General features: G+C 35.0%; 1 protein-coding gene and 1 long non-coding RNA gene across 3 annotated transcripts in view; one reads left to right on the plus strand and one right to left on the minus strand.

Annotated features, from left to right (window-relative positions):
- The window catches only part of LOC133523300 (GYF domain-containing protein gyf-1-like), an 87163-nt gene that overhangs the window by 30818 nt on the left and 36593 nt on the right, over nucleotides 1-19752 (minus strand). For both annotated transcript variants that reach the window (XM_061858839.1, XM_061858918.1), the window contains exons 9-10: nucleotides 11529-11549; nucleotides 6605-6625 (exon numbers count right to left, since the gene is read on the minus strand). In XM_061858839.1, coding sequence (XP_061714823.1) covers nucleotides 6605-6625; nucleotides 11529-11549 — 42 coding nt within the window. The remainder of the gene's footprint in view (nucleotides 1-6604; nucleotides 6626-11528; nucleotides 11550-19752) is intronic.
- LOC133523549 (uncharacterized) lies at nucleotides 2-13351 on the plus strand. Its single transcript, XR_009800246.1, has 2 exons — nucleotides 2-4155; nucleotides 4500-13351. It is a non-coding gene; the product is annotated as an uncharacterized LOC133523549 (long non-coding RNA).

Raw genomic sequence — 19752 nt, forward strand, 5'->3', positions numbered from 1 at the left:
TTTGTAACATTATAGTGCTTATGACAACTTAGCAATATTATAAATCAATTTTTAATACCATAAACGGCATAATCCTATTCATAAATAACACGAAAGGGATATACATATAGTTGGCCGGTACTGTACCTGCTTATATTAAAAAGAATACAGCAATTACGTAATATACTGATATAAACTTACACGATTTTTACACAATTATTTTGGTAAAATAATCGCTCGCGCTGGTAGATGCACGAATAATGTCAATATAATAACGAATTCGTCTCCTGAGCGCGGGTAAGGGGGTGAATGGAGGGGGGGGGGGGGTGTCCCATTTATGATTTTCTTAATGGTTATGATACTTAATTACTTATGATTTATTATAACTCAAAATAGGTGATTTATTATAACTCAAAATAGGTTATAAGCGTTCCAAAATTGAAACGCTTACCTTGTGACAAATTGTACAAGTTGCCTTCAGTTGCACCTGGGCGAGCGAGAAATGTGCACGTGCACATCGAAAGAGAAAGAGACAAGCCTATGTAAACATAAGCTTGTCTCTTTCTCTTTAAACAACAAGTATGACAAAAGTGAATGGAGTGCGGATATTAATTAAAAAATAAGAAATCAGATTTCTTCATAGGTATATCGAAGTATTTTCTGTGCTCTTTATGTATGAGTACGAGTATAACCTATCTATAGTTATATATCATTGTTTCTTACTCATTTTTAAGGCATCTAGAGGTAGAGTGATCAGATCTGATTTCCGGTTTTACGGGACAACTGCATTTAAAATACGGGATTCGAGGTTAAAATACGGGACAGGCCGTTGTTAATTAAAAATCAACATTCATATTGAATTTTTTAATCTTTGGCATAATCAATTAATAACCTATACAATTGTTAAATTTCTTAATGAATGACCTTAATATTATAAAACACAACAGTTATTATATTATCTGGAAAGGAAAATGTTAAATAATCAAAATATGTATTTTTATCATTAAATAACATTGCATCATAAAATTACGGGACAATAAAAATTTTGTGCCTGAAACACGGGACGATCCGTAAAATATGGGACGTCTGGTCACCCTATCTAGAGGAGACAATGATAAATGCAAAACTGATTCTGAATGTTAGCGCGCCCCATCTCCTGGATTTTAGAAGATCTCAACCATAATATAATTAAATCCACTTTGTCAGTAGAAATAGCTGTGAAATTCAAATTTTATATTGAAGACGGGCCCTTCGCGCCTATTTTTTTTAAATTTTGTGCCTCAGTATAGTTTATACTGACGAAAATGGCTTGCCAAACTAACTGTTCCACAGCTTCTGAAAGAAACCCGACGCGATGTAGAATCAAGATTTTCTTTTGTAATGTAATATGGAAGAAAACTAAGTTTACTAACTACATAATAAGATATGGAATGGTGCAAATTAAAAGTTCAGTTTGATCTTCGGTTGTGTCTTTGTGTCTATATCTTCGAGTGAGGAAACTAGTAAAATTATACTATAGTGGTTATTGGATCCACACTTGTGAACGGGCCCGGCGTCGGGCCCGATGCAAGGGTCGATTCCGTTTCACGAAATATCAGCACATTGTTAACAGTATTTAAAATGTACAAAAAGTGTAAGTGTAAAAATATTTTTGGCAATGCGGGACAAAGATTTTTTTACATTTAAAATATTGTTAACGATGTGATATTTCGTCAAGCGGAAAACTACCTTTGCAAGGGTCATCGGGCCCGACATCGGGCCCCGATTGTAAATGCCCGGCGATCGTGTGGATCTAATAGGAGTAATAAGTCTAATAACCCTGTAAAAAAAATACCTAAATGATGCCTAAATGAAACCAAGTTTTGAGTAAATTTTAAAGAGTAAAGTTATACCACTGGCCACTTTGTCGATTAAAACGGCAGAAAATTTTGAAAAACGCTGGCTGAAAGAATCAATCTTCTATACAAATTCATATACTCCGAATCGATATTACTTAAAAATATAATATTAGTCCTTTTCAGTGAATAAAAATGATGAAAATAAATCATAAAATGAATAAACCGAGGAATAACAAAAATATTACATGCATTTTGTAAATTTTTTTGGGCAAATTTTGTCTACTAATTTTTAATTCAAATCTCCTGGTTAGGACATGTATCTTCTGGTTTTGTCACTGTCATATTGGACCTGGCAACTCAGGCTGACGCAACTAGGAACAAAAAAAGTTTTGTATGGAGTTTGTTTCGCAAATTATAGCCAACAATGAAAAAGAAAACATCAGTGCTATTTATTCTGTCAAGTTTACATCAAGTCAACTGTCAGCCTAATTGTTTTGTTTGTTATGAAGGCTTCAATGTTTTGTTCCGGTATTTCGTGCAATTTCTTTTTTATTTAGTGAAAAAATCGAAAATAGTGAACCGTGATCAGAGTAAAGAGCGAGTTTGTTACAATGCTACCGAGAAAACGGTTCACTAAGTGTGAAATATGTAGCAAGCGAGCCACTCGAGAAAATCACGAATAAAGGGATTTTATGGCGAAATTTCTCTTGGATGAAAACCGGTAAGTATTGCTTTAGATACTTTTGACTTTATTTTGGATCAGCAGGCTATAAACACATCGAAAATTTGATATTTTATATTCTTTTTCATGGTGAACTAGGGATGTACTGTAACTATCGATAACTGTAGGTTTATTTGTGTATCAGTGTAAATAATTAAATTAAATATGTGAAATTTCCTGAGAACCTGCATGCAGTATGACCATAATTAATTCGTCGAAGATTTTCAGTGGGAAATAATCTATAATTTATGCATTAATGGTCATTAGTTACCATATTTTTTTTACCTAGTAATTAGTGAATATATTAACCCAAAATGTAAGAAAATTAATCTCTGTTTTTATGATAAATAAAGAAATATTATAGGACATTATTATATATATATATATATATATATATATATATATATATATATATATATATACCCCGCCTATGAAGCCGATGGTCATAGGCAGGGTCACTGCCAACTAGGCCAGACCGGTTCTCATGATTAACAGACATATAAATACATAAAAAGTTAGAGCATTGATAAAGGGTTGTTGGTAACTGGATGCCAAAAAACATGATTTATAGATGCATATTAGCGCTAAATAATTAGTTGATCATCTCATTAGTCATTAGCTTGGAACATAAACTGTCTTTATCATATTTGTCCAAGGCTGTATGTTTTCAGAAGCAGGCAGTGGGTGAAATTTGTTGGAAACGAAGACCTGATACATCTTCCCATAGAAAAGTTACATTTACTGAAACATGTATGTGCAGATCATTGTGTAAAAGAAAGCTTTTAATAAAAAAAACTCGACTTAAAAACTGTAAATAATAAGACTTAAAAAATAATTCGGGTCCACATAAGGCCCGACCACGTATTAGTCCACTCAAAGAACTATCCACTACAACTTAAATGTGGACTCGATACTAATCTGATTTCGAGTACAAAATTTGTAGACAGGAGCCTATGTTTCAACCCTACCCATTTTATCGATATCGACAAGAAACGCAAGCGTGTAGCGTACTACACTATTTAAATCGCTTATGTTGGTACTATCGTTCTTTGACAGTTCCTTCTCGTACATTTTGGTAATGATTTGCGAAACAAAATGGTTCCACTCGCTTGTATGGGAGTCCCGTCTCTTAAAACGTAGTGATTATATGCTCTTTGCTGGCAACACTGATTTCATTCCTCCAGCGCTCTCGGCCAGAGCGCGCGTGCATACTGCTAATAAGTACTCGCGATATACATACCTATTACAATTTGGTGTCGTTTTCATCATTTTTGAACCTTCGTTAACAAGTTTCGAGCCGGATTCGACGTAAAGCAACTTTAAAGACGCCGTTTCTACGAGGTCAATCAAACACAGAAGATAGCGCGCCTAGCCAAGACTACGATCGCCATCTTATATCAACTTATAACATCGGAGTGAATCACCACGAGCCAAGCCTAAGCTACAACTACCACAACAAAGCGAAGTTTGTGAAGTCATCGTTCTGCCTGTGAATAAAGAAACAAGACAATCCAAACCAGAAAAGGGTTCCACAAACCAAGAAAGGTTCCACATACCAAGAAAAGGGTTTTCATTATTTATTCGCGAGTCGTTTCTATTTTATTTCTTATTGCGCAGGTATAGTTTGACTACCTTTATTTGGTATTTCTTTAACTCTCAATTTAATTCCCATTTCTAGCTACTAAAATCACATTCGTGTTTCACGTTACCCAAATCTTATCAGTTTACATCTTAGTCAAATTGTAATATTTTTTGAATATTCCTTTATCATTTACAAGCTTTCATATTAAGGTTAATATTCCCGTTCATATTTTGGATATTTTTATTACAGTTTTCGTTAAATTAGCTTAAAATTAGTAACCACATTTTAAGGCCTAATTAATTGTATTGCAACCATTTGTGCCAACCGTGTGCCATCATTGTTCATTGCTATCTTTTAATATTTACTTGGAATATTTCAGAAATCAGCACGTGTTCGTATTTTTACGTACACGTAACCGAGTCGTGCCAGGGCCGGAGCTACAGCGTGCACGTGCACGTGTACATCGGCTTCCGTCATTGTTAGCGCTTGCTTGCCTGCCTGCCTCTGCCACGCCACGCCATTGCCTCTCCCACGCGCGCTAGTTGAAAATTTAAAAAATTACGTATCGTTTCACTCGCTATATTATTTCACATTATTTAATTTAAACACTTGCTAATCACATTTTCCTATTGCATCTGGAAATTTGAATTCTATCGCCATTTCTATAACTTTTAACTAATATTTCACTTTCTCTTACAAAGCTATTGTTTTCTCTAAAAACTGGCATTTTTCAATACTTCACGTATTGCCAAAATGGATTTAAATAAAAAATCTCAAAAAACGCGTGCCTCTTTCAAATCAAGGCTTATCATACTTAAGCTTACCATAAGGCTTCTAGGAATTACATGGTAATATAATTCCTAGAAGCCTTAAGCAATGAATAAAAAAACCTTTCACATTTACTCCTCGTCCGGCACTCAGAAGACGAATTTGTTACGACTGAAAATAATCTTCGTAAGCCATGCCTTAACTCCGACCACGCTAACTTTGCACTGACTTGGCAGTAACAATATATGAGAGTACCATTAGCCGTAAAAGTGCATGGCAACTTTCTTATTTTTGCACTACAAATTTAGTGGTCACATAATTGTATTTTGTTTAAATATGAAATCTTATTTTAGGGGAGATGTCGATAGGACGGAGACGCTAAAGTAAAGTAGTAAAAAAACTGGGTATTTAAAATAGGATCAGTGTTATTTATTAATCAAACATGAATTACGTATTATAGTTTTATTTGGCACAGCTTGGGACTTGATAACTAATCATACAAAAAAAATTAAATTACAACTATAAAAAATGGAAAATATGCCATCTTATCCCACATATGAGGTAAGACGGGATACTAAAAATAGGGCGAGCTAGGGACATAGGGGAAGATGGACTCTATTTCTCTTCATAGAACATACATAGCAAGACATCCTCCATATCTTCGTCTTCGACTTCAGCGGTGGCAGCATGGTTCCATTTTTATCACTTGTCACTATACCCGTCACTTTCGCGCTTACATACTTGTTAGAGCGTGACAGCCATGGTGACAAATGATAAAAAGCCGACCATCTTAGCCCTACAGCACAAGCTGAGTGGGCCCATCGCCCACGCCGCTGATCCCTATCCAGTTTTCCGACGTTTATAGATAAAAATTGTTTTCATTGTTGCAATATGCAAAATTATATCTTGTGTTTTTTACCTGATTCCTTACCTTTATTTGTGACTTTCTTAGTCATGTTATTATCAACAGCTGGTTTCGTAGGTTGTTTCCTTCTACTTTTCGAAACTGCTTATCAAAATGCTGACCAACACATCTTCTGCTTTTTTCATAGCTTCTTTCTCTTCTTCTCCTTTCTCTGTTCTAGTCGTCTTTTTTATAATTTCCTATTATTGTATCATACCACTGTTTTTCGAAAAACAATAAATGGATGCAACATCACGACAAGCATTGTACCATAAACCTGTTAAAAGAGGCAACATGAGGTAAACCCCATAATGCCTCGCAAATTTTGCCCCGTCTTGCCTTCGCCTCCATAATTTAACAAATATATTCTTTAAAAAAAATACATTTCAAGCATTTTGACTTACGCCTCATGATAATCACAAATGCGTTACAAAATCTACGTTGATCAGGCACTACTACTTATGGTTTTATAACAAGTTATTCAGCTCGTCAATTCTAGTTCCATGAAATCGGTAAACATCGAAGTCGGACCGATGGCCATTACATTCGTGTGTGGGGGGGCTCCGTCTTATCCCTATCTCCCCTAAGACTGAAGACACACCTAACCGACGAAAGGATTTAGTGACGTGGTCGGATATTCAGTCAGAAGGTCATTCGTAAGTCTTGCCTCCTATTAAGCTAAATAAAAAAAATTTATTAAAAAAAAATAGGTATTCTAATACTCTAACCTGAGAAGTGAAGAAAAGATTAAGTTACGCCGACAAATTATTTAATAGGTACCTACTTGATTTAAGTTATTATCATACTCTTACCACATTCCTTTTTTTACAAGACTGCCCGAAAAAGATAAAAAATATAAATTACAATACAAACACAAACTGAAATCCTCAGATTTTGCTGACCATTTTTAGAAACTAAAATTGATATTAGAGATGAGCCGAATATATTTTTAGTAATCCCGCATTTGATCTTCTTATATCAAAAATTATGTACTTAACTAATTTGCTCAAATACATTTTTTTTGTTGTTGAATTATATTTACATCGTTTTCATAAGGCGGAAACCAAACGAATACACAAAAGCGATTTTTTTAGACCTTTAACTTGTGTCAGTGAGCAAAGGCATAATCGTATACATAAGGTATTTGGCATTATTCATGTACCTAAATAGTATAAAATATAAGGTAAACGGTGCAGAATGTGCAGTTTTAGAACGGTAAACTAAAATAATTAAAAGTAAGAGAAGGGGCTACCCCGCTGATTCATACTATTAATGAGCGAATCAGTTTAAAATGACTGCAGTTTTAAAAGATATGTGTGATTTCATAAATATTGCCATTTTTTTCGCTAGGGGTTTTTGTCTTCAGGCATGCAAACTCCGATTGCAAGTAAGCCCTATTAAAGAAAAAATATGACTTTAATTACTGATTTTGCTAATTTGCCTTGTCTTATTGGGTTTGTTCATTTGGTATGAAAAGTGTGTTACTCGGGTGCAAGGCACCATTTCATCCACAGTACTATTTTAATATGTTTGACTTGTTCCACATTGTAAAATTTAAGATTTTCTAGAACTTTTTAAGTACTCTCTCCCGATGTCATTAAAACACACGATTGGGTCAGTGGGTCAGTTCGCGGTGACGGGTGTGGCATTTCATCTCGAATATTGGCACCTAACTTTGTGATCAGTATGGTTTAATTACACGATTGCTTCACTTTTGTATTAGTCTCACTGGAATGTTTGTATTTTTTTTTTTCAAACAAAGATATGACTGTTCAGTATTACACGTATCACAACCTATGTTACGTGATATGCACGTCTAGCGAAATTAAAGAGCTTTTTCGTACTTAATCATGACTAATGTGTTAAAAAGGAATGCTTATTTTATTTCTATGGTTTAATAAATGATGGCTGTTAATTTTTTTTATAAATTAATACCTGTGACGGGTGTGACAAGTTGATTTATGGGAAAAAATAAAATAAAAAGTCAATTCATAAAAATCATTATTTATTATTACATTTATCACTTTTTTAAGAAATTATTGTTCATAAACATCAATAGTCTCATCAAAAATATAATAAATGCGTTTGTCGTTTGTAACCAACACAGGTGAAGGCAATTTTTCTATTATATGCTCATATACGTCATTGTCGGAAACTTTAAATAATTGTCCACTGTCGTCACTTAGTCCTCAATAAGTTACAGTGATTTCGGCTTATTCGCTGTTGATTCTTTTCTAATTTTTGTTTGCTTCTCAACAACATTGTTCGTTATTTATCACTCCTTTTTTATCTCTTTCTTTTTACAAAAGCATTCTTAGCTTTTCAGGGTCTCTTTTAAAATTCTCTCGACTCTTTCTCTTCCTCGCAGCTGCGTCTACATCTATTGCGCGTATCACAACCTATGTTACGTGATATGCACGTCTAGCGAAATTAATGAGCTTTTTCGTATTTAATCATGACTAATTTGTAAAGGAATGATTATTTTATTTTTATGGTTTAAAGAAAAAAAATGGCTGTTATTTTTTTTTATAAATTAATATTACCTGTGACGGGTGTGACAAGTTGATTTAAGTGAAAAAATAAAATAAAAAGTCAATTCATAAAAATCATTATTTATTATTACATTTATCACTTTTTCAAGAAATTATTGTTCATAAACATCAATAGCCTCATCAAATTTATAATAAATGCGTTTGTCGTTTGTAACCAACACAGGTGAAGGCAATGTTTCTATTATATGCTCATATACGTCATTGTCGGAAACTTTAAATAGTTGTCCACTGTCGTCACTTAGTCCTCAATAAGTTAGAGTGATTTCGGCTTTTTCGCTGTTGATTCTTTTCTAATTTTTGTTTGCTTCTCAACAACATTGTTCGTTATTTATCAGTCCTTTTTTATCTCTTTCTTTTTACAAAAGCATTCTTAGCTTTTCAGGGTCTCTTAAAATTCTCTGGACTCTTTCTCTTCCTCGCAGCTGCGTCTATATCTATTGCACGTATCACAACCTATGTTACGTGATATGCACGTCTAGCGAAATTAAAGAGCTTTTTCGTACTTAATCATGTCTAATTTGTTAAAAAGGATTGATTATTTTATTTCTATGGTTTAAAGAAAAAAAATGACTTATTTTTTTTTATAAATGAATATTACCTGTGACGGGTGTGACAAGTTGATTTAAGTGAAAAAAATAAAATAAAAAGTCAATTCATGAAAATCATTATTTATTATTACATTTATCACTTTTTCAAGAAATTATTGTTCATAAACATCAATAGCCTCATCAAATTTATAATAAATGCGTTTGTCGTTTGTAACCAACACAGGTGAAGGCAATGTTTCTATTATATGCTCATATACGTCAGTGTCGGAAACTTTAAATGATTGTCCACTGTCGTCACTTAGTCCTCAATAAGTTACAGTGATTTCGGCTTTTTCGCTGTTGATTCTTTTCTAATTTTTGTTTGCTATTCAACAACATTGTTCGTTATTTATCACTCCTTTTTTTATCTCTTTCTTTTTACAAAAGCATTCTTAGCTTTTCAGGGTCTCTTTTAAAATTCTCTCGACTCTTTCTCTTCCTCGCAGCTGCGTCTATATCTATTGCAACTAATTACTTATCTTAAAAGCCATGCAAACACCCTATCGTATTAGCGAGTAAGCGTCACAAAAGCCAAATTATTCAGAATAAATTGACCCAAGATAAATTGGCTCATATACGGGTCAAAATATTTCCACAAATACTAAATTACCACTCATATATTGTTTTACCACATACCCTTACTTTGATATAGAAAGCACTCAACAAAATGATTCTAAGAACATGCGTCATAAAATATTCTTAGTGAATTGTGATAGACTTGAGTTTAATACATTTACTTATTTAATATTGTTTTTTTTTTGTGGCTATGAAAATGTAGTGGCGATATTCGTACTTTCTTGTATTTGTAGTATCGTTTACCGCGGACTGACCCACATGTTGAATCTGAAATTGTTTTAAATTTAATGTTTACGCAATTTCATTCGAAATGTGCTTGTTATGGTCCGGTTTTCTTTATATCTTTACATACTGTGACGAACTCGCTTCTTTGGTAACAATCCTTTTCTACGAAGTATCGGGGGAAAATGTCAATATTTTCCACGGTGTATTTCCTAATATCTTCCCGTGTGCATGTATGAAACTGCACACACAGTTTTGCAATTTTAACAGTAAACAACTTGGCTGCACAATGGCGTCAAAGACCTCTGACGTTGACACCTGACTCGGACACCGTCTTGCGGCCTCTCGAAGAGGAGCGGTTGCACGGCGGTGTCGGACGGAAGGGGTTGTCTTCCAGCCAACAATAAAGTAGGTTTTCACATATGAAAACCCTATTAATCATTTCATTTCATTTCATTTATTGCATTTATAATCATGTGTTACATATGGTCTTACAAAGAGCATTTTACAGCTAGTGTTCACATGAACCCTGTTAGGGTATATGGCAATATACTTATAACTAAAACTAATTACTAAAACATGATATTTATATATTTAACATTTAAACTATTTTTATTTATTATATATGCAATATGACACGTCTTTTCAGTGGAAAAATATAAGACATTTTAAAAATTATTAGAAATATTTGGCTGAGAGGGCAATCCCTTCCAATGAGTAGCTCCTGAGTTTTGCCCCTGTTGTGTCTACGTGCGTTATCCAATCAACCATCTCCCCGATACACTTGTTGGAAAGGAACGCGCTGAAAATTGCGCCGATCGAATTTTGATCAGCACATTCCTTTTAAAAAAGTTTTCAGGGATATCAGTGATTTCTTTAAAGTTATAGACCGCTTCTATCCGTCAGATCCCCGGTGTATTTAATGCCGTTCATAAAGGAGGACAATTGGGTCATCCATTTTTTAATATCTATGTGTAGTTTTACGTCCACGTCCTGATATTGACGAAACAGCACGTCGGCGAAGATTGAATTTGTATGGTAGGTGGGCCACAACGCCTGTAGGTATTGCACTTCCGGGAACGCCGATGGCTCTTTGGCTCCACTAAATGTACTGTATTCAGTCAAGAAGTATTTTTTATAAACCTCACGGTCATAACGAAACAAGAAACGAAAAACCTGTTGACGGGGTCCAACAGGTTTTTCGTTTCTTATTATGAATATTACGATACTTTGGGGAAGGGTCGGGTGGACCTTGAGGCCAACAAGCAACTGGAAAAACTCGAGGCCCTACGCGTCAAAATCGATGGCATTTTGTAAACGGTCGAATTTTGCGGAGGTGCCTTGAGCCCGTGTTCACATGCTACAGTGTTAAATGCAACAGTGACGTGTTACGGACATTTTTGGTTTAATTGGAGAGTGTTGAACATTTTTTTGCGAGTCACTCTTGCCTTTTTTACTTGTTTATTTCTAGGGAATCGCCTAGGAAGCTATTCATCTTTAGTTGATTTATAAGAATAATCCAGATTAACCGAATAATTGTGCCCAATATTCAATTTGGTAAGATCTAAATCAAACATTCGGTTGAATATTAGTATTCGAGGAAATCCATATTCGGCTCATCTCTAATTGATATAAAAGCATACGGCCAAATAAGTCATTGTATTTTAAAAATTTCCTGTAAAAGGTACTTTTTAGGAAAGGAATTAAATAAGGCCACGTTGAATTTCCTACAAGTGTTTCTCTTACTGCTAGGAGACTAAAGGTACTACTACTTTGAATTTACTTATGTTATATTATACCTCAATAATTTCTAGTGTGTCCTGCAAACAGAAAAAAAGCTTTATGAAAATGCAATGTCAATATTACTTTAAAAACTTTCCAGTCATTTAAGGGTACAAGTTTGGCGTTATCATCTGTCGGGCATAGGGCTTGCAATTATACGCTCTTTTTTGTATCCGGATTATTCGAATACTTGTTATTTCACTATACGGATATCCGGATAAAACATATAATTCGAATATTTACTTTTTATTGATAAAACTCACATGAATTTTATAGAAAGTGTAAAGTAATAAAATTTTACGTATAAAAGGCGGCGTAACAGCAAGTGTTAAGGTATTTTTAGACGTTCTACCTTTTCGCCTATGATTTTACGGTGACAATCAATCTTTGGCCATTTACTTTTTATGACTTTTTTTGGTTTCGATTTTTTCTAAGTAGATTTTCATTATGGCATTCAAAATTCGATTACATAGCCGTGACGATGCGATGCACGTAAAATACACCGTTATAAAATGTCTTTGTAAGATTATGTGCAAACACAGTAACTGTTAGGTTAGGTTAGTTAAGTTAGTATTAATTATTGTGTTATAAAAAAATATTTTCGGCACTGATTTCTTACACAGCCTTTACTTGCTTGATTGGATGGTTTTTCTAATTGGTGGCACAAACTGTAATGTAACAATTTATGAATTATAGAGATCATTCAACCCTCCGTTTAATATTTATAGCCTGTGATACGACATTCTTTTCATAAAATACTTGAGTCGATCAAGAGATTTTTGGCTTTATTACTTATATACATTTCACGAACATGATTTTTTTTATGCTAGTCATTTTTTTTACCAAATTATCCAATTAGACAAAATGTGGTTTGATTGATATTTTAGAAAATCGAATATTTTTCTAATAGTTGAGACAGTCTCTTCTCGTTACATTGCATTTAAGGACAATCAAGGTTTTCATTGCAAATTTATTCAAATGCAAAATGCTTTACTACTGCTTCACTGGCTGCTTCTGTGACCCAAATAACACCTTGGCCTCTGACAAACACCACTGACCCCTTTTCTGCGCCACTTCGTCTTTTAGGGCTTTTTCACTCCGGCCCAGCGGTACCTCGGACGCCCGGATCGACGTTCTCCACCCGAGTGCCACACATATGCTTTTCTTACAGCTCGTTCCTTTTCTATCTTCCAGAGCCAGCGAAGTCGTGTTGTTCTAATCTCGCCAATTGTATTGGGTGTCGTAACCAGCTTATATTATACCGTTTTCATTACAATTTTCAACGTTTCTCAAATAGTTTTCTTAAAAACTGTAATAAGATTTTTGTCATAAATGGTATGCAAAATATTCGTTTTATCCGGATATCAACCTCACAATTATCCAGATATTAAATTGGACGGATATCCGGATAAAACGGTTATCTGGATATCCAGATTGCAAGCCCTACTTGGGCATCGTATTTTTTAGGATTTTTTACGTATTCATTACTGTTTTCCCAAGTCTGATATTTGATTCTTTTTACTAAGATTTATTTAAAAGCTTTTCCATTGTTTTACAAAGTATTTGCGCGATTTGCTTAAAATTTGTGGTAAATTAAATTGGTAATAATTATTTGTTTTACAAGGGAGCAAAGCTGTTGTTTCACCGCTCGCGCTCCCTATTGATTCCTGAGCAAGCGAAAGATAAAAAAAATAACTGCGAGCGTAGCGAGTTGTTCGAAAAAAGGAATCATGAGGGTTGCGACTGTTTCAAGGAGGATTAAACAAATTTTGCCACCGATCGAAATACACAATTTCATCACACCAATGCATTCATGCGTTTTTCTTTTGACGCAGAATATGGTCGCTAATTTCGTGTTGCCGGCCACTGTCCGTCTGGTCCAGCGGGTTAAGACGCGGACGGCTAGAAACGAGTGTTACGGGTTCGAATCTCGCCCGGTGACTAACTTTTGTTTTTTTTTATATATGTTCAAGTTTTTATATAATTTTTTAATTTTTATTGTTTTAGACAAGTTTAAATTAGTATAAAAATGTAGTTAAGATTATAACCTATACACCACCATATTACAATAAATAGTTATAACCGAGCAAAGCTCGGTCGCCCAGGTACTAAATCACTTAAACGAGATACAAAAATAATTTTATTAATAACACAAATTACGGGTAATCTATAAACGAGCATTAACATTTTTATTAAATAAAAAGAAATGTTTATATTTTTAAATTCAATTTCTATAACAACTTGAGCACTCGTAACATGTCAAGTTGAGTGTCCCACTGCTGGGCAAAGGCCTCTCCCCTTGATTTCCACCATTCCCGATTTGGTGTTTGTTGTTGTCATATTGAGTCTCTATATCGTCGACGTCTATATTCAATGTGCTAAATTTGTTTTGCAGTTCCAAATTATACTGATCGAAGGTGGTCCGAAGCGGTCTGGAAAATATAGCATACGTAAATGCATTTGCAAGCTACAGTTGTGTATGTAAGCCCTGCTACGTGGGGTCGCATCGGGTTTCTAATGTAGGTAATATCTTATGCGATATCTCGAGTGGTTAGATCGGGTCCCTAAATGCTAGTTCCTCGAAAGACAATCCCCAGTTGCATTTTTAACGTTAAGAAACGCAGTCTAGTGGCGAGAAATTGCGACTGGGGATTGTGTTACATATAACTAACACGTTTGGGAGACCTGATCTAACCACTCGATATCTGACATCCGTGATAATACATAATGCGTATACTTTCTGTCGAGAAAAGTAGATGCTTAATACATAATTCTAACAAAAGTATTAAAATCTTCTTTGCAAATTTCAATAATACCTAAAGTAGGTATTATATAAGGTATTAGCAAATGAGTTCGGTGTCGTGTCTTAATTTCTACAGTCCGTTAACTCTCAGAATGATTCGCATTTTAGAAAGATACATTGGGTATCGGCGGTAACACGCGAAGGTAACGGCGGTAACTCACCATTTCGTTTTAAACTTACTGCAAAAAGTTAAGGATACCTATTGTCTCAATGTAAAATAAGCCCTAATTTAATGATTTTACTTATATGCTTAATATTCGGTTGATGACTATATTGAGATTTTTTCATAATCTAAATAAAATAGAATCAAAATTTGAAATGCGTCCGGAGGTAGTGTATACGGAAGTCTTCCTCACATTTAATTGCGTGTTGACAAACTGTTTTCTAATCTTGTGACTTTCTCTTGCAGTAGATTCTTTACGCTTGTCAAAGTCATGTCAACATTACATTGAGCTACGTATTGTTTTAATAAATTAATATTCACAACAGGATTAAAGTCTGGGTGGCGCGGACGTAAACGCAGAACAGAAAGACCATGTTCAGCCAATATATTGTATATGTTGTATATGTGTTGCAAGATAATTTCGTAACTTCGTGGTTATGTAAAGCGGGGGTCTACTGGATTATCATGTATTATAAACCAATCTATCGTGTCTTGTTTCCTTGTTAGTTTTTCAGGGTATTTGTTGCGATATGGGGCATTATCAACTACTAACACTGAATTCGACGGCAAATTTGGAATAAACCGATTTTTAAGCTATTTTTCATAGTGCTCGCTATTCATCTCTTTGTGATAATTGCCTGTTGTGTCTGTAGACTTATACATAACCCATTTTCACTGCCGGTGGAAGCTATTATGAGACGCACTGCGTTGCTAGAGTCTGGCCAACCCTTGCTATCAACGAGCGACGTGTGTATATATACGACTCTAAATATTTGGTCCTTTTCAGTCGCACATCATGCTTTGAAACGTGACTGTAGAACTCTTGAAATTAAACCTTCTGTTAGCTTCAATCGCAAATTGTTCAAATTCGGGTGTTAATTGAATCTATTATTACCATCCTCTTGATTGCATCGTAATCAAAACTATCCAGTTTTAATACAAAGTCTTTTTTTCGGTCTCTTTTTCTTTAGCGTTCGAAAGGGCATGGGTAGAGGTTTTAGGTCGACTTCGCTTAATATTTTTCATATTTTTTTAAATTCTTGTTCCTTATATCACGCGGTTTGAATTCTACATATTAAAATATTTTAAAACTATCAATATTCTTAAAAGTTTCCGCTTTTTTTTTTAATTCCCGTGATTAACTATTTAAGGAAATACCCTTTTTGAGACGAGTCCCCGTTAAATTAATTGCCAAGTATCTGAAATTAAATATTAAATTTATCTACTAGGTGGTATTAACGTATATATGTTGTTTAAGGCTGAAAAGGCGACTGCGCTGCACTCTTTGGGTGTTGGATTGCAACTAAATCAGTAAGACACTGTAATTTTTTTAAAGCGATTACGTCCGATTTTACCCAAAAAACGAATGTCATTCTGAGAGTTACCGGACTGTACTTATTATATCATCATATGGACACTGCTAAGTGGGGTGATATTATAAAATAGAAGGCAATTAAAGAGAGCTTTGAAAAGGAGCACACGGAAGACAGTAAAAATCTACCAACGAGTAATTCAATTCATTCTACTAACGGTTTTAGTAAAATGTTTAAACACATTTTATTTTATTAGTGAAAAACTCTTGCGGGCTCACAGGTGACCCCAAAACGCTTACAAGATAAAACAATACAAACAATGTCAATGTAAATAAATTAAATAACACAATTATACAAAGTAAAATTAAATTACGTCAAATAACAATTAGATAAAAATTAAGTTACAATTAAATTTAATTATGTCAAATTACAGGTGAATAAATATATTAAATTAGGGTTAGGTATTATAAATACTAAATTACAAATAAGTTAAAATAAATGTAAATTTAACAACGTAAGCACACAATTATTTGTTTACATGGAACGGACTAAAAGATTTGAAAATTGAACTATTTTTGCTTTTAATAGTCCCATGTTATCGGCAAATACACCAGCGTCCTGGATCTGTGAAAGAAACTGATTGATGAGTGTAACGGCTCTGGCAGTAGGTGCATTGCAAGCTTGACGGGTTCTAGTTTTACCGGCTGTAACGGCAAAAAGATTTCGCGCGCGTCGCCGTTTGCGTCCCACCGCATTCGTAAAATTATCCGGTACAAACAAATTAAGCCTACTCAAAACAAGCGGATTGTCCACCTTATGGCGCAAAACCAAGTAGTAGTGGCATAGTATTGCAATTTTTCGGCGCAGCTCGAGGGTATCCAAACCGACCATACCATTAACAAAATGGCTTCTTCTTCTTCCGGCCTTGTCCCATTTCTAATTGGGGTCGGCTCTCCTAATCCTCCTTCTCCTGATCCTCCTTCTCCTGAGATATCGTTTCTGGATCGTCGCTGGGTCTAAATTGTTATTGGAGAGGTATTTTTTAATTACTGACATCCATGTAGTAAGGGGTCTGCCACGAGGATTAGATAGATAGATAGATTTATTTATTCCATAATACAGATTACATTATAAGTTGCAGGCATGTCAATCTACAAGAATTCATATTATGATCGTCAAAACAGATATACAAAAACATAATCAATAAAATATCAATTCAAAAATTAAATAATTACAGGATACTAGTATTTTAAAATAATGTCAACATAGTATCTCCTGTAGAGGATCGTCAAAATCTATATATCGTTCATAAATTCATTAATAGAATACAACGGTCTATCCAACAAAAAATCTCTCAATCGGTGTTTGAATGTCTGATCACACAGTTCACTTCTTATATCGGCTGGAAGTCATTCATAATATGTAGGTCCTATCACACGAGGATTTTTTTGAGCTAAGGCCTTACGGCGGGGAACAGTTCTCAGCCGTCCCGTCGAACGGACATTTATACCCTCAACATGAACGCGTTTTGTTTCTAACGAACATAATGATTTCAAAAATATATACGGCAAAGTGTGTCATAATACGATGTTCTACAAACAGATCCCTACACGAGTGTCTAGCATTCACTCCGGCCAAGATACGTAGTGCGCGTCTTTGAATAACTAAAACTCGTCTTGAATCTGTTGAGTTTCCCCATATTATCGTCCCGTAAGATATTAATGAGTGGAAATGCGCTTAGTACACGGATCTTAAAGCGTCCCGAGATATAAGGGGTTTTTTAGTTTTCGCAGTGCAAAAACGGCACCACTCAATCTAGCATTTGGTCCCGATATGAGGCTTAACGCACTTTTTGTCATGTTGTCATCTGGTCTTCTCATGACATGGCCGTACCAGCCGCGATTCTGTGACTTTGGTTTTTATTGGCCTGATCTTATAGCTTCCGCGGATGTAGACACTTTATCGAGCATGGTCACTCCTGCAGTCCACCTGAGCATCCGCATTTCCGCCTTATGAACTCTGTTCAGCTGTTGCTTGGTAGTCGGCCAGCATTCCGCGCCATAGATCACGACAGGCCATACTGCGGTTTTATAGACCTTTTATTTTTAGGGGCATTCTGGGATCGCAGAGGACACCCGTCAGATCTCTCAATTTCTGCCATCCAGCATTTATATGGTGCGTTATGTCGAAAGTTATATCGCCGTTTATTGATAGCATGCTGCCAAGGTACTTGAAGGAATCCACATTCTTGAGAGTAGAATTTTGGAGTCTAATGGTGTGTTGGGTAGTCGTTTCCGAGAAATTGCAGTACATGTGCTCTTTTTTCTCTCTGCTGATTTTGAGACCACCGCTTTCAAGTGACGTTCTCCACCTTTCAAGGGTTGCTTCCAGGACAGCCGGATCCTCATCAATTAGGACGACGTCATCCGCGTATAATATGCACCAAGGCGCAGGTTGGTGTGTCTCTGCTGTCAAAAAGTCCATCACCAGGTTAAAAAGTAGGGGGCTGATTGCCGAACCTTCATGAACCCCGACCTCAACATACATGTCCTTTACAATATTTACATAGCATTCTGTGATCTTTTGGGAGCGCATTGCTTGCCAGATCAAAGGTCTTGGAACGCGGTCGAATGCCTTCTTCAGATCTAGAGTATGCACTTATTTAATAAAAAATTAAAAAAACTTACTTTTTCATGCTGAAATAACTTTTGCTCATTGTTTTAATTAAATAAATAATAAACATACAAGAGTTACAAGTAGAAAATTGAAAATAAAACCATTACATCCTTTACATTATTACCCTTGTATCCTCTTTATTACATTATCTTTGTACTTAATGAAACAATATTTAACAAATTTGACATATTGACAACTGATGAGTCTAAAATTAATGATCGTTAATGAGGTCCGGTTAAAAACATTAGTAGATACTACGAACTTACTTAATTAAATAAATATCAGTAACATTATCAATAATTGGTTTATATAAAAGCAGGAATAAGTATGTGTAATGCTATCGGAATTAAAAGTATTCTAATGCTAATATTGGAATCCTGAAAGTTTAGTTTTCCTAGTCGCGGGTCGTGTCCATTTCAGAATCAGGGCACACATTTGAGGTATCTGTCACTTATTCTTCTTGAGGTTCCAGACAAATGAATAATTCTAAAGTTTCTGGGAAGAAAGCCTGTTTCTTTTTTCCACTTATTGTTGGCCTCATTGAAGAAACGACAGGATCGGAAGACAAAAGTGACATATTAAAAACATCCCTGTTCGAATCTTGTCTCGTTTTTTTTTGTGAGTGATGCTCTCTGACCATTCTGAAGTCTTTGTTGCGTGCCTCGGATGCTTCTTCAGAGAGATGACCAATCGGTACAATATCATTTTGTTCAATGATATCTGTGCCAAGGATCAGCAATTTGTGCACTGTTGGGGGCATCTTATACCAACTGTAAAATTTTGTATAGACGTCCGCTGTAGCTCTGCAGTAGGATTTAAACTTTTCAGTGTCAATTACTTCACCTGATGTGGCAGGTTGCAGAATTACAGCAAATGTCCGAATCAATTGTTTGTCCAGTCCAGTGATATTAGCTGTTTTTTCAGGATCTTCAAAAAATTTTCGTGCTGTTTCCATCATTCATTCGTTGTTCCAGAACCTTGTTTTACTACATCGACTAAAAGATTTAGTTCGTCTTTGAAGCGATTTTGAATAATCTTCTTCCGTAGTTCCATCTTCTGTTTAAGGCCCCTCTTTTCAGTTGCATAAAATTCTTTAAAGTCCAATCGATATGCTATATGAAGAAGGCATTCCATGGTATTGATCCGGGCTTGTAAAGATGATAATCCAAATTCATATAAGGTAGTATCAGGCACTGTTTTTTCGAAACTTTGTCTATATTGTTCATTTCATTAGGCTTAGCTAAACATAAAACGCATGTTGCACTTGACTTAGCCTGTGAAAGATA

Source organism: Cydia pomonella, chromosome 1 (genome assembly GCF_033807575.1).
Source record: "Cydia pomonella isolate Wapato2018A chromosome 1, ilCydPomo1, whole genome shotgun sequence".
Lineage (NCBI taxonomy): Eukaryota > Metazoa > Arthropoda > Insecta > Lepidoptera > Tortricidae > Cydia > Cydia pomonella.